Raw genomic sequence first — 14,438 nt, forward strand, 5'->3', positions numbered from 1 at the left:
ACACACACACGGGAAAGGAGGGGTGAACTAACTCTCTAATCTCCCTGTCTGAGAGAAAAAGGGGGAGAAAATCAAGTCTGCTGTGTTGTAGAGTGCCAGAGGAGGGGGGAGTCAGTAATTACACAGCGAGAGAGGAGGGGAGGGAGAGTGGGGAAAAAAGAGAGAGATGTCAGGGAGTTACAAACAGAGCAATAGACATAGACGGATGTGGAAAAGGGAGGACGCGAGAGAGGAGACAAAAAGAAAAGAAAGAAGAAGGAACCGAGAGAATCGCAAGCAGCTGAAAGTTTGTTCCTTGAACATTTCTTGCACAACCGGACTTCCTGGATTACTGAGATTTACTTTTAGACACTCTGCGGGACTCTGCATGTGCGTCCTCTCTGGAGACTTAACACTGTGTCTTACCTATATGCCTGTCCGCACGTGGGGCACATTTTGTAGCTGCAGTTAACAGACGTCAGAGGATGGGAGCCCTTCACCTCTCTCTCGCTCTCTTCTTCCTCTTCTCCTCTCCCGCACAAGCCCAGTGGTGGAGAATCTTCTGGGCGAACCCTGATACCAACACCAGCTCTGCTCCGACCTCCATTCCTCCCTCTGTCACTTCTCCATCCATCATCTCCCTGGGCTCTTCTGACACCCCAGGGACAACCGAGTGGGTTGTAAAGGAGGATGGGGTGATAGAGAGAGTGCTGGAGAGTAGCACTCAGACAGAGGGGTCCGTGCTGACACCAACACCCAGCCCAGGAGTGTCAGTCTTTGGCCACAGCACTGCAGAAACAGGGACCTTACCTCCGGAGGAGAATTCCAGCAAAGCCAAGGCCCAATACAAACCGTTAAAACACTGGAAGGGCGGTGAGTGTTATGGGGAGGTTGAAGAGAAGAGGCATTTCAAAAAAGACATGATACCATAATAGCCAAGGTTGCATACTGCTTCATATTTAGTATTATTCATTGTAGAGGTTCAATTTCCATAGAAATACTAGTAGTTGTAAACCTTTAGGCTTGTGACCCTTTAAAAAAAGCAATGTCTGCTCTGTATGCTTCAGTCAATGCAAGATAAGCAGTTAAACCAAAAGGTGATGAAGATGATAAAAAAAAAACTAAATAATGAAAGGTCATAAAAAACAGACAGAGAGCAACATTATGATTGATTATCTCCGAGATCATGTTTATGACTGTATGCCCATGGACCTCTCGTGGTTGTGGCTGTTCACAACCCGTGGATAAAAACTGTTTTATTGACTCCACATACTCATCAGGTGTTTAACAACTGCTACAGCGGCAGAAGGCGTTTTGATTTGATGATGCTGATGTGGATTAAAAAAGGTGACGGTCCGCCACGCTGACTCAGCTAAAAACAAGGCTTACCTTGCCTGTTGCAGGACACATTTTGGCTTGATTCAAAAACTGACATCCATAGAAAATGTTGGTCTCATTTTGAACTGGAGCAGGCGGGAAGTGAGAGCAGGCAGCTAGTCCATATTCAGCAGTTGTTCATGTTTGGCTTTAACAGAGCCGGGGTCCACAACTGAGTGAGATTCAACTCTTCTTGGGAAGGTGGAGGAAGACGCACCTGGGGGCAATTTGCGCTCTACTCAGTGCAACGTGTTTGTTTTTGTGTTTGCGTCCAACTGACACATGTAAATCCAATGTTCACTGTTCTTTTTTTTCTTTTACCTCTTAGGGAATTATAGCACATATCAGCTCTTAGATAAGATGATGAGAGAGAACTAAAACAGAAAAGCTGAAGGTCTTTAAAACAATGAGCTAAAGAGTCAGATGAGTCAGGTGATACATCTCTGTCAGAACAAGCAACCTCTTTTACAGTACATATGGTGAATTAATCCATTGTTAATATGAAAATATTGATAATTGATAATTGATTGATAATAGTGCACCTTTTAAGAAAGACACGTTTGTCACAAACTACAAGTATCCATGGATGGGAGCAATACTCTAGTTGAATTTGAATGCCCTAAAACACACAGAGCCACTGTCACTGTTGAATATCTGTAAAATTTAATTAATTTAATAGAAACTATGTAAGAAGACAGAGCTATTATTCTCTATCACCCTCTTTTTTTTAAGTAAAATTGATCGACCATATGTGGAAATGAAATGTTTTATGAAGCCACAGTGTATCTAAGAATTCAGAACAGAAGCCCCAGTTGTTATTTTATGGTGCCGGTCTGTTACACAGTTGTACTCTGCGTTGAATCTTTTAGAGTCTGAGAAATCTAGAGAGAGCGGGCCGAGCAGCAGGAAGCTTTTGTGCGGCGCAGCAGGGTTCAAGGTGGGTTTAAAAAGGTTATACGTGGCAGCGCTAGGGGGGTTGTTAATATTGGTTTTATAAGTCTCCCCAAGCTGGTCAAGCATCCATGTGGCCAACATGATGAGGATTAGGTTCAGGAGGAGGGAGTGAGAGAGGAAAAATGTGACGCAGAGTGACTGAGGGATCAGATGACTGGCAGACTTAGTGACTGATACGGCCTACTGTTTGAAGCCTGACTGACCACCCGTTGCACCTGTTCAAAGGAATGTTGAATCAGTTTAATAAATCATTAGAAATAAATCATCAGAAATATATTGTTTGTATTTTCTTTCATGTAAATTATGCCAAGGTAGCCCATACTCTGTCGTAAATCCATAACACATGATGTCATTAGAATGGGAGTTGACCACGGACCTTCCTGACATTGTTGCTAATTTGTATAGGCGTGTGTGTGTGTGTGTGTGTGTGTGTGTGTGTGTGTGTGTGTGTGTGTGTGTGTGTGTGTGTGTGTGTGTGTGTTTCAAAACTAGCAGTGAAAAGTAACTTTATTGCACCAACATTATGATAATTATTGAACCTGCCACAAGTTAGGGTTACATTTCAGAAGAAGATATTAACACGTTTTATACGAGATTTTCAATTTACAAAATGGCTAATCCCATTCAAGCTAACGTTAGTTGGGTGAAGGAGCCACAGGTAACTTTGGTTAAAGTTCAATTTATTTATTTATATATATATATACATATACATATATATATATATATATATTACTAAGATAGTTAAAAGTATTAAAAAGTAGATGGAAAGGCACACTCTTTATCTTGGCTATGGTCTTATCTCTGGTCTGTGTCATTGATTTTCTGTTGTAAAATCAAATTATCAAATGAAGGCGTTGTACGACATTCCTCTAGTTTAATCATTCAGCGTGGGAACTTTCCCCTTCCTCATGTTGATAAAGAAGTAAAACAAGACGAGCATATTGTCCTCAAACATTTAGTTCTGCCCTTTTACAGAAATCTATATTTGACCCCGTTTTTCTTTTCTTTTTTTTATCCTTGAGAACTCTTATTTGAACGTGGTTTTTCTATATCTGGTCTATCTATCTATATCTTGGCTGCTGTCCAAGTCATGACTGGTAATCACCACCAGGTCACTGCTGCCAGTCCAGGTGGCATGGGCCGGGCATGGGCCGGGCATGGGCCGGGCATGGGCCGGGCATGGGCCGGGCATGGGCCGGGCATGGGCCGGGCATGGGCCGGGCATGGGCCGGGCATGTTTTTTACATCGGAGTGGCCAACGCTCTATTATTCCTATCTCGGTTTGTCGATCATACAATTCAACCAATCCATCCAACAAACGAAGGCGACCTGCTGGCCATTACAGGTGGTGGGGGCGGGTCACTGAGTACTTGACGTTCATGGTCGCGGTACATTGTCGCTAGTTAGCTGTGGTGTTCGAGATGGATGTCCATCATTTTTTTCCATTAAAAACACGCGGACAAGCAGTGACGAGGCGAGCAGGAAGCAGCGCCATTCACTTTTGCTGGAAACATGACCACTGAAGTCAACAGTGACGCTGGAGTAAACATTCATGCTAGGAGAGCTAGCTACAGCGGCTAGGAGAGCTAGCTACAGCAGCTAGGGAGCACATGGAGCAGCACCAAGCAGTGTATTTGTATTTATTTTTTCCTTTCATGAAAATGCCTGTTCATTACATTGTACACACAATGATAAATTCAACTCACAATTACATTTACACACATTTAAACATTTACATGAATGGAAAAGAGCAGATCATTCTTATATTTGTCTGCCCCATTTCAACATAACAAACATGTGATGACCTCCCCTTATTTCCCCCACCCTCGCACAGTTATCACCAAATTAAATACTAAACCTATAGAAGAGTTTATACAATACGTGCATCAAGCTATAATTCGTCCTCCTGGGATTTCCACAGTTTTACACCTTTCACAGATAAGCACTCTGCATGGGAGAAACGTGCCACTCTACTATAAGTGGTTAAACCTTTCTGTGTGTCTCTCCCCCCCTCACACACACACACACACACACACACACACACACACACACACACACACACAGACAGGCTACTAGTAGGCAGATGAGTTACACTGCTTGGTTCTGCTCCTTGTGCTCCCTAGCTGCTGTAGCTAACTCTCCCAGTATGAATGTTTCCTTCAGTGTTCAGGTTGACACCAGTGCTTCATTTTCCAGTAGAAGTGAAGCTGTATGGTGCTGTCTGCATGACACAACCCTTGTTGCTGGTCTTCTTGAATACATGCTTGAGTTCAATTTAATTTATAGTGCCAAATCATAACAAAAGTTATCTCCGGACACTTTACAAACTAGGTAAAGACCACACTCTATGACTTATTTATGATAAACAAAGACCCAACAATTCCCCCGTAGAGTACGGTGGCAATGAAAACCTTCCCTATAACAGACAGGAACGTCAGACAGACCCAGCTCTGTGGAGGATGGACATCTGTCTTGACCGGTTGGGGAGGAAGAAAAGGAGAGAGAAAAGATGAACAGATGGACAGAGAGAGACAAAGACAGAGAGTTGAATAAATGGACACAGCACTACGCTCGTTTTTTTGTTTTTTACATTTTGGGACAAACTGCTCCTTTTTAGTATGAGTTATTATTTCTCCCCACTGTAGGAGTGGTCACAGAGCCATTTTTCAGCATGAAGCAATTTTTTGGTTAAAAATTGTAGGTTGATAAAGTTTGCCCCCCTGAAAAAATGTAATGCCCTCCCTTAAATGTTTTTCTGCAGCCGGGTCTGACTGCTGCCAAGTCAGACTCAGATTCCATTACTGTGTGTCTCACAGTAAAGGAGTGAAAGAAAGTTAAACCTCTGTCCGTCGCATGAGCTCTTCCAAAGCGGTCTGGTCTTCTCAGTCATTCCAGGGCACTAATGACGCCACATCTGGACTGGAGGAGTCAGGGCTTTACTGTGTTTGTGTGTTTATTTTCTTTGCACATCTTGAATGCGCAGAGCTTCACTTGCAGTGGTGTGAGTAGTGCATGGGAACGCAAACAAACACACACACACATGAACACACACACTCCTTAAACCCTCTAATCAGGTACGTTTCCAGTTGGTCAGGTTTATGAATTAGAGACCCCCAGATGTTGGCCGGTCCACTCCGGTTTGTGTGTGTTCATGTGGGTGAGATGCATGTTTGATGTGTACGCAATGTATGCAAATACATTTGTGTGTGTATTTTGGTATTTGCATCAACCTCTATTTAACCAGGATATTCCCATTGAGATTTAGAATCTCTTTTCCAAGGCAGTCCTGGCCAAGACAGCAGCATACAACGTACAAGTTTCACATTTAAAAACAAAAACAACACACAACTAAATAATATGAAATAATGTAAATAAACAGATAAGTGCTCAGAAACAGTACATGTGCAAATTGATTCAAAAAGTCCTTAATCCTGCTTTTGAAATGGTCCGTGTTGATGAGGGATTCCAGTTTGAAATGATCCTGTAGTTTGTTCCAAGATAAGGTATGTACTGTATGTGCATGACAGAGATATAGGTAGCAGGGGTGATCCTGGAGGAATGCTGAGGTGAGAGTTAGTCGCCACAGGAGCCGGACTCCTTAGTGAGGGGAATCAATGTGGAATGTGAAGCCATCTTTTCACATACACACTAATTGCCAGCCATTGTGTGTGCATTTCTGTTTTGGAGGATTATGTCCGTGCAAGGCAGAGCAGCGAGGCGTGGGGGCAGAGTCTGGATCAAATCAAGTCAAATTAAAGCCATGTCAAGATGATTCTGGTATCTCTAATGTGTCGTGTGAACCAGCAACACGCAGAAGGCCCGTTTGAACCAGGCTCCAGAAGCCAGAACAGCTTCTGTGCATCTCGTTAGTAAGATTCACTTCGAGGTGGATGTTTCAGTCAAGTGATCCCACTGTCAAGGAAAATAAGTTTCCACCTGTTACTCCTCCTTTGTTTCCATTTACACATTTTTACATTGTCTTTGTCAGATCGGGGCTCGGGAGCTCATCTGGACCTGACAGAGTTAATTGGCGTCCCCCTCCCTCCCTCCGTCTCCTTCACTCCTGGCTATGAGGGCTTTCCAGCCTACAACTTCGGGCCCGAAGCCAACATCGGCCGGCACACCAAGACCTTTGTGCCAGGATCATTCTACAGAGACTTTGCCATCATTGTCACGGTAATGCTAGAGATACGAACCCTCCAACCCTTTTAATCACCGTTTATATTGTTTAACACTATCAACACCACATACATTGCATGCAGGCATAGGGCGTATGATAAAATATCTCTTCTTTTTTCTTTCCTTAACTTGCATGATCAAAAAAGATTATTAATGCTTTAGATCTGTAAATGTATTCTATGACACTGGTCCGATTTCACCGGAGCATCTGTGGCTCTCAGCATTGTACATTACTGTATTTACTGTATATGTCTCATGGTATGACTGTAATATTTATAAAATGGGAGCAAGATGCCAAAGCAATAAGCTTTAGTGACCTCTGATGTCTTCTACCTTGCCCTTACTCCAGGTGCGTCCAGCCTCTCAGAGAGGAGGCGTGCTATTTGCCATCACAGATTCCCAGCAGAAGGTGGTGGAGCTGGGTTTGGCCCTCACTCCAGTGCGCGGGGGCCTCCAGAGCATCTTACTGTACTACACCGACGGAGAGCAAGCTTCCCACAGCCACAAAGCTGCTTCCTTTAGTGTACCCGATATGACCGACCAGTGGGCACGATTCACGGTGAGCATCACATGCTGCATGTGTTGTATGGCAAATTATATAGCATCAGAGAGATAAATACAGCTGATGCACATCTTTTATTAAAGAGGTTTACGCTCCACCTCAGCTACAATGTTTGCAATGATGTATTTATATTCTTTGTATTGTGTTATTTTATTTAGAGTTGAATAGCTATAAGTATTTGACATTTGAGTGTCAATTGAAATACAAACACAATACCATACAAAAAGCCATTTTACAACAACAATTATACAATTCCATGACCAAGCACTACATTAAATGGTCCATTTGATCTGTCTATAGGTGGTGGTGGAGCATGACGAGGTGCGTCTCTACATGGACTGTGGTGAGGCCGAGAGGACTACTTTCCATCGGAGGCCAGAAAAACTCAACTTCTCGCACAATTCAGGCGTTTTCGTAGCGAATGCAGGAAGCACGGGGCTTGACAACTTTGTGGTAAGTCAAGAAATCCTCAAAATGTAGTTGGTGGGTGTCTTTTAGAGGGACAGAAGTTTTTCTCTGCAAAAAGGGCAAAAAGAACGAGAAAGAATGAGACCGGCTGTCTGTGTCAATATCAGTGTGCAGTTTTTCTGTGCAGTTGGCCTCATGATTACATTTGTGTGCGTGTGTATGTGTGTGCATGTGTGGAGGTGTACGCTTGTGTGTTCTGGCCTCTCATTACCATGTTAAAGATCTGAAATGTCGTCTGCTCTCAGTCTGATTCATCTGGACACTTACCAGCATTCAATTTATTCAAACAATTTATGTTTGACTAAAGACTTGCACAAAGTACTGACCATTCAGCTTTTCTGTGAGTATTTTGTGTGTGTGCAGCAGGCATCAACGAAAAGAAGAAGAAAATGATAAAATGAAAGCTGCCAAATAAGCTGCATGTGAATGTTTTCACCATTACGTATTTTGAATGTAGTGCTGAAAATACTGAAATGCCAGACTAGTAAAGTAAATGCACAGAAATCAGAAGTGGCCATTACTTTTGTTATCTCAGTAAGCAGAAAGACGTAACATATACAGCCTATATTTTGTGGTAATGATGTAATCAAAGGCCAACTCGGTGAAGGTGTTACATATTTTCCTCTTTGTACAATATGCACTGTCCCTGTTTAAAATAAATACATTTGAATCTAACAAAAAAAAGAAAAGTTGTTAAAAGAATTACAAAAGCAATACCAATACCAGTGCCCTAAAAGTGATACAGATGCCAATACTTCATTTTATACCTTTCAACTTGATTCTATACTGTCAGGTGAATAGAAACATTCACTCGTGCTCCATTCAAATTCTTTTTTTTTTAACCAAATTAACTTTGTAAGCGTTCAAATGCGCTTGACTTCACTGGGTTATTTCGGTCGGAGTACTGATACCCAGCTGTAGTTGAAAAAAGTTTATAAATAAACGGACAATCAATTGAGTCCGGTAGCTGAAAGCCGGAATAATCAGCAGTCTATAGGAAGTGCTTCATCATCATAATAATAACAATAATAATCATGATGATGATACCTTCAGTGCCTCGACTGGCCAATGCGGATATAAAAGGAGCCCTGTTATACCACTGATGACGCTTCCAACACAGCAAGGGTCAGAGTCAGGTCTACACAGGGTCAAAATGTCATGACCACCTCTGGGACTACTTCCTGAGCTGACTCTGTTGCATGTTTTATTTGATAAACCTTTAAAGATCAGAGAGAGAGAGAGAGAGGAAGTGAAAAGGCAGAGGTGGTAAAGAAGGATGGGAGAGGGGTTGAGATATTTTGGGAGGAGAAGACGGGGGAGTACGTCGATGGCAGATGAGGAAGTCAGAGATGTTAACAAGGCTTAGTTGTGGTCAGATCAAGGGCTCGTCTCAGGCCTTTGAGTCTGCTTCCATGTCAAGTATGATGATACAGTAAGGTTGAACTTGAAGCAATATTCTAGTAAGGTAAGACAGACGTGTGATCTCCCAGAGTCTCCCAGTTAATAGAGATTAAAGACTTTAAGGGCCTTTCTCAAACCAGACCCTCCCTACTCTGTGAGACTTCTCACAGAATCCTCCATTAATCTGTAGGGTATAAATGCAGTGGTAAGCTTCTGGACAATCTTCCCGATCTCGAGCAGAAACGGGAACTGTAACGTAACTTTGGTTTCATATCAGCATCCTTAATGACAACTGTAAATATAAAGCACTTTACAATCAAGTGAACACATCGACCGTTTTTCTAAACTAGCAGAAGATTATATTTGATCCTAAATACAATATAACCTTTAAGTTGTTAATGTTGTGTTACGTGTTATGAGCATGGACGGCTCATGAGCCAATAGGCGCCTGGGCACAGACATATAAGAGACCCCCCTCTCTGTCTACGTACGAACAAGACACCCAAATTCAAAGAGTTGCCTTTTAGTCGTTTTGACGTTATATTGTTTGTCTTTGTGGTCATTGTCTTGTGATTGTTTTGCATCTATTCTTAGTCATTTTATGATTCTATGTCGTCTATTTTTAATCATTTAATCATTTTCGTCTATTTTAATCGTCTTTGTCGTCATTTATTGTCTCTATGTGGTCGTTTTGTGTCTGTTCTCAGTCATTTAGCATCTCTTCGTGGTGGTTTTTCTTCTTATAGTCCTTTTTTGTCTCTTCCCTTTTGTGTGTACTTGCGATCATTTAGCATCTCTTTGTGATCATTTTTTTGTGTTTTTGCCCCTGACTTTATAGGCCCTTGACCTTATAGGCCCCTGGGCCGTTCAATAAACCATCCAATCCAGTTACAAATAAATGTTTTGTACGGAGCGTATTCCCTGACAAACAGGGGTTGCACGTGGACAGTAAGTCAGCATCAATGTAGACATGCTGTTGGAGGGTTTTATAACTCATTGGTTTAAGAGGGCATCTAGTGTGGTGCTCAAATCGAACTCACAAACGGAGCGGAAGTGGGTAGGGAGAGGGTGTAGGGGGTTGTTTGAGAAGAACCTAAAGACTCAGCAACTACAACTCTCTTCTCACTGACATTATTACTGTCAGTCCATTTCCAACTCATTCAGCGCTCACAAAAGATGAATACGTGCTGCTAGTCACTTGTTGCCATGGTGAGCGGACACCATTCCCACTTAATTCTGCTTTGTTCAGCGTAGCCTGACTTTCTGAACGGGTTATCTGAAGCATGACGACAGAATATGTGCATGCTCAGCAGCAGTCATATACAGTCTGAAATATCTGGGTCACTGTGTGTGTGTGTGTGTGTGTGTTGGCTTCAGAGAAGAGCAGTGATGGCATGGGGCCCTTTTTAATCAGCGTGTGTTTGAGTGTTGTAAATGTTGGAACTGACATCTCTCTCCATGTCCCCTTAGAGCTAGATAAACAGGCACTGCTTACTACCATGCTGTGCGTTTGAGTGTTGTGCATGTGTGTGCGCATCTCTATGGTGATATCAGCAAGTGCTCTGTACTGTCTGTGCTGCTTCTATGTTTATAGGGAGAAAGAGACTGCAACACTAACAATTACTAATAACACAAGCCGCGATGAATTTTATTGAAATAAAAGCTTCAGGTTGGCACGATAGACTTGCATGTCTGTGTCACCACATTAAATATTTTTATGTAACTTTAGCAGAATGCTCGGCTTCTAGTTTCGCCGCTTGCAGCTTTCTTGTGAACCGTAATTCAACCAGCTTCACACTTCACACTGTGATTCGTTTGGTCCAAATCGATACTCCTGCCATAGCATAGCTGTGTCCCCTAGCAATGCTAGAGTATACACGTCATTTGCGATCAGCTAGCTATTTGGGACCAGGCTATTTCCGGGAACAAAGTGTTTCTGAAAGTTACATTACTAATGCTTGATGTTAGATCTCCCGTTCTCCAGTCTCTCTTTCTTCAACTGTTCCTGAATGTACTGAAGCGTGTGACGGAGAGCGATGCCCTTTTGCGGTGACACCTTTATAGAGGTCCCCTCTCAATACACTACACATTGAGCCTAAACATGACACTGCATTTCTTTGGGTCCTCAGCAATACACCTGCCATGTGTGGAGTAGATTGGATGAATGGGTGGAGAGGAAATAGAAGGACAGACAGGGACTAGATGTTCTTGACAAAACTTTCTCAGACAACAGTACTAATAAAATTCAAAAGTTACATGAAAAGGCAACAGTATTCACACAGAATCTTTTACAAAAAGTTACTGAAATGATTTCGTAATATGATGACAATACCTTTAAAGTAAATATCGAGCCCAGACATTTTCTTTTCTAAATATTTACTTAGTTTTGTGTATGACTGACCAGTGAACCAGAAAATTCAACTATGTTCAATCTCAGCTGTGGTCAGAAATAGGTGGCTGACATGTTGAGGAATCACAACATACCTGAACACAAGTTTACTCATAATCCATATGCTAAATGATGGACCAGGGAACCAACAAAACCTGGATACTCATGTGCATGTAAACAAAAATCAATGTCTTGCAGCAATGATCACATTAAACATTGTACAAACAAAACCCTGCGCCTGTAAATGATTGCATCTCGCACACTATCTATATGCAAACAAAGAACTAATTTACCACCATTACCACAAGTAAGATAAGACTAGTTATATTTATATAAATTACTGTACAGCATTTGCAATAGCTGATGAGATAAAAACATACGAGAATTCCGTGAATGCTTTACTTTGGGAGGCTTTAACCCAACTTGTTCTAGCTATGTTGTTATTATACCTGTATAACCCAGTTAAGGTGTTTGAATGGTTGCTACATTTTTCAAAGGGGGTTAATCTCTAATCCTCTCTCTCTCTCTCTGTCTCTGTCTCTGTCTCTGTCTCTGTCTCTCTCTCTCTCTCTCTCTCTCTCTCTCTCTCTCTCTCTCTCTCTCTCTCTCTCTCTCTCTCTCTCTCTCTCTCTCTCTCTCTCTCTCTCTCTCTCTCTCTCTCTCTCTCTCTCTCCAGGGATCCATTCAGCAGCTGGTGATAAAAGATGATCCCAGAGCAGCTGAGGAGCAGTGTGAAGACGATGATCCTTATGTGAGAATTGCACAAAGGAACTCACAATTTAGAACAAAAACAGTTTCTTCTTATAATACTTTAAAATTCTGTACAAATGTCATACATATGAATCAACAGTGCCCCCTAGTGGTCAAGGGACTTCACTGAACAAAAATACATACTGTAGTTAGTGGGGATGGGTCCTCCTCTTTCCTAATTGCGTGATCAAATGAGTCAACTTTTTCCTTTTTCCTGCCCTAGCAAGTACTTAGTACTTAATAATAAATCAGATTTTTTTTAAACTCCTCAGTAAGCAGCTGGATATTCAGGAGGGATCATGCATAATTGCTTGACATAATATTGTCAAACCCACACGTAATGTAATTTTTGTTAAAGGCCTCGGGATACACCAGTGGAGATGATGCTCTGGATGACAGAGAGACAGAGGAGGAAGTAATGAAGAACACACACAAGAGAAAACACGGAACAGCACAGGTAGGTAGGGCTGAAAGAAATCTGTCAGAGGTGCTGACAGGTGGAGTCATGTTTTTGTCTGCTGCATCTTTACATCAGATCGAAACATACTAATATGACATATGTCATATCTTTGACAAGTTTGGGACCTCCCTGTGAGTCAAAAAAAAATGTCCTGTATGTCTGAACTGCAAGTAACAGAAGTTATGGTTTCTGTAGATGCCTTTAGATAGGCCTACACACAAAAGATAACAAGTTCTGTTTACTGAGAAGCTCTAAATGAGGGGTTTCAAACATACAGCCCTCAGATCAGACCAATTTGGTCACACTGTACTAATAAGAGAAGCAGGCCTTATGCTGGATGTGCTATTCCCACATGCTTACATACAGGCTGCATGACACAACAAAGTCAAGCATAGGCTGTCAATGCAGGAGCTCTCAGTACAAATCAATGTCTTTGTCTTAAAGCAGAAATGTGATGCAGACGAGTTTTCAAAGAAAAAAACCCTAAAAGTTCCTATTTCTGCACAGAGGTCAATGGGAAGCCAGTGTGTTCAAAGCATTTTACAGTGCTCAAGGATTATTTGGTGCCCCTATAAAGCTCATCATGATGAGAAACACAAGTACTTGCAGCCTTGCAGTACTTTTGAGCAGTCTGTTTTTAGTCGTAGTAGAGAGATTAACAGCGGTACGAACAGCCTGACGAGAACCTGATTTTGGATTTTGCTGGAATTGTTTTACTGATCTGACCCACTTTAAGTGAAATTCCGGCTTAAAATCATCCCAGGGTCGTTTTCAGCAAATACACTCGTTAAATAAGCCATTTAGAAAAAAATGTCATGTAATAACTATTAAAAGAGAAATCCCGGACAGTCGCTAACAGTAATTAATGTAATGTAATGTAATGTGACTAACACTGATTAGCTCGGGGCAGCACGGTGAAGGATTTGAAGTGGCTTTTTGAACCACTAATACTGCTCATAATAACACCAAATCTCTGCAGTAGCATGAGAAGAGTCCTTACACATTAACCAAAGCACCAACAAAGTAGTTAGTGAACCCGGAGTTTATTAAAAGAGTGTTTTGAAAGACTTACCAACTGGCCCCTGTACCAGCTCCTCTCATAGTAAAGTCCATTCAAGTCGATTACCAAAGTCAATCCCAAAGGAAGGAGCCCATTGCTGCTTTGTTTTCTGTGTAGGGACTCTTCTCATGCTGCTGCAGAGGTTTGGTGTTATTTTGAGCAGTATTAGTGGTTAAAAAAAATGTTTGAATGCGTTCACCATACTGCCCTGAGCTAATCACTGTTAGCCGCATTCGGCGACTCTACCGGATTTCTTCGTTAATAGTTGTTGTTCCACGAAAAAAATCTTCTCCATGGTTTATTTGATGAGTGTATTTGCTGAAAAAGACCCTGAGATGATTTTATGCCGGAATTTCACTTTAAGATTAAATTGGGCTGGATGTCGCCCATGAACTTAAATGAGTTTGACACCTCTGCTTATGCAAAAGGTGTATTTATTCTGTTATTGTGTGTGTGTGTGTGTGTGTGTATGTGTGTGTGTGTGTGTGTGTGTGTGTGTGTGTGTGTGTGTGTGTGTGTGTGTGTGTGTGTGTGTGTGTGTGTGTGTGTGTGTGTGTGTGTGTGTGTGTGTGTGTGTGTGTGTGTGTGTGTGTGTGTGTTTGTGTGTGTGTGTGTGTGTGTGTGTGTGTGTGTGTGTGTCCTCTGGTGTGTATAATGCACACACCCTCTTCTTATCATCAGGACCCCTAAAACAGCACTCCTCCAAGTGTTTTTTCCTCTGTTCCGTTACCAACTGTAATTCTCCCACAACCAGGAAGTCACTCTGACCCCAAACATCCCATAATCAACACTGACTTTGAAGCTTCAAACGACACAGTCCTTGAGAGGCTAAATAACAGTTAGATATTAAAGTCGTGGC

At 42.0% G+C, this 14,438-nt stretch overlaps 1 protein-coding gene across 4 annotated transcripts in view; it reads left to right on the plus strand.

Moving 5' to 3' along the window:
• Positions 1–14,438, plus strand: part of col15a1b (collagen, type XV, alpha 1b) — a 55,638-nt gene that overhangs the window by 18,495 nt on the left and 22,705 nt on the right. For all 4 annotated transcript variants that reach the window (XM_083929111.1, XM_083929110.1, XM_083929109.1 and 1 more), the window contains exons 3-7: positions 6,299–6,486; positions 6,839–7,048; positions 7,352–7,504; positions 11,986–12,060; positions 12,418–12,516. In XM_083929111.1, coding sequence (XP_083785237.1) covers positions 6,299–6,486; positions 6,839–7,048; positions 7,352–7,504; positions 11,986–12,060; positions 12,418–12,516 — 725 coding nt within the window. The remainder of the gene's footprint in view (positions 1–6,298; positions 6,487–6,838; positions 7,049–7,351; positions 7,505–11,985; positions 12,061–12,417; positions 12,517–14,438) is intronic.

The sequence above is a fragment of the Echiichthys vipera genome (assembly GCF_963691815.1).
Source record: "Echiichthys vipera genome assembly, chromosome: 15".
Lineage (NCBI taxonomy): Eukaryota > Metazoa > Chordata > Actinopteri > Perciformes > Trachinidae > Echiichthys > Echiichthys vipera.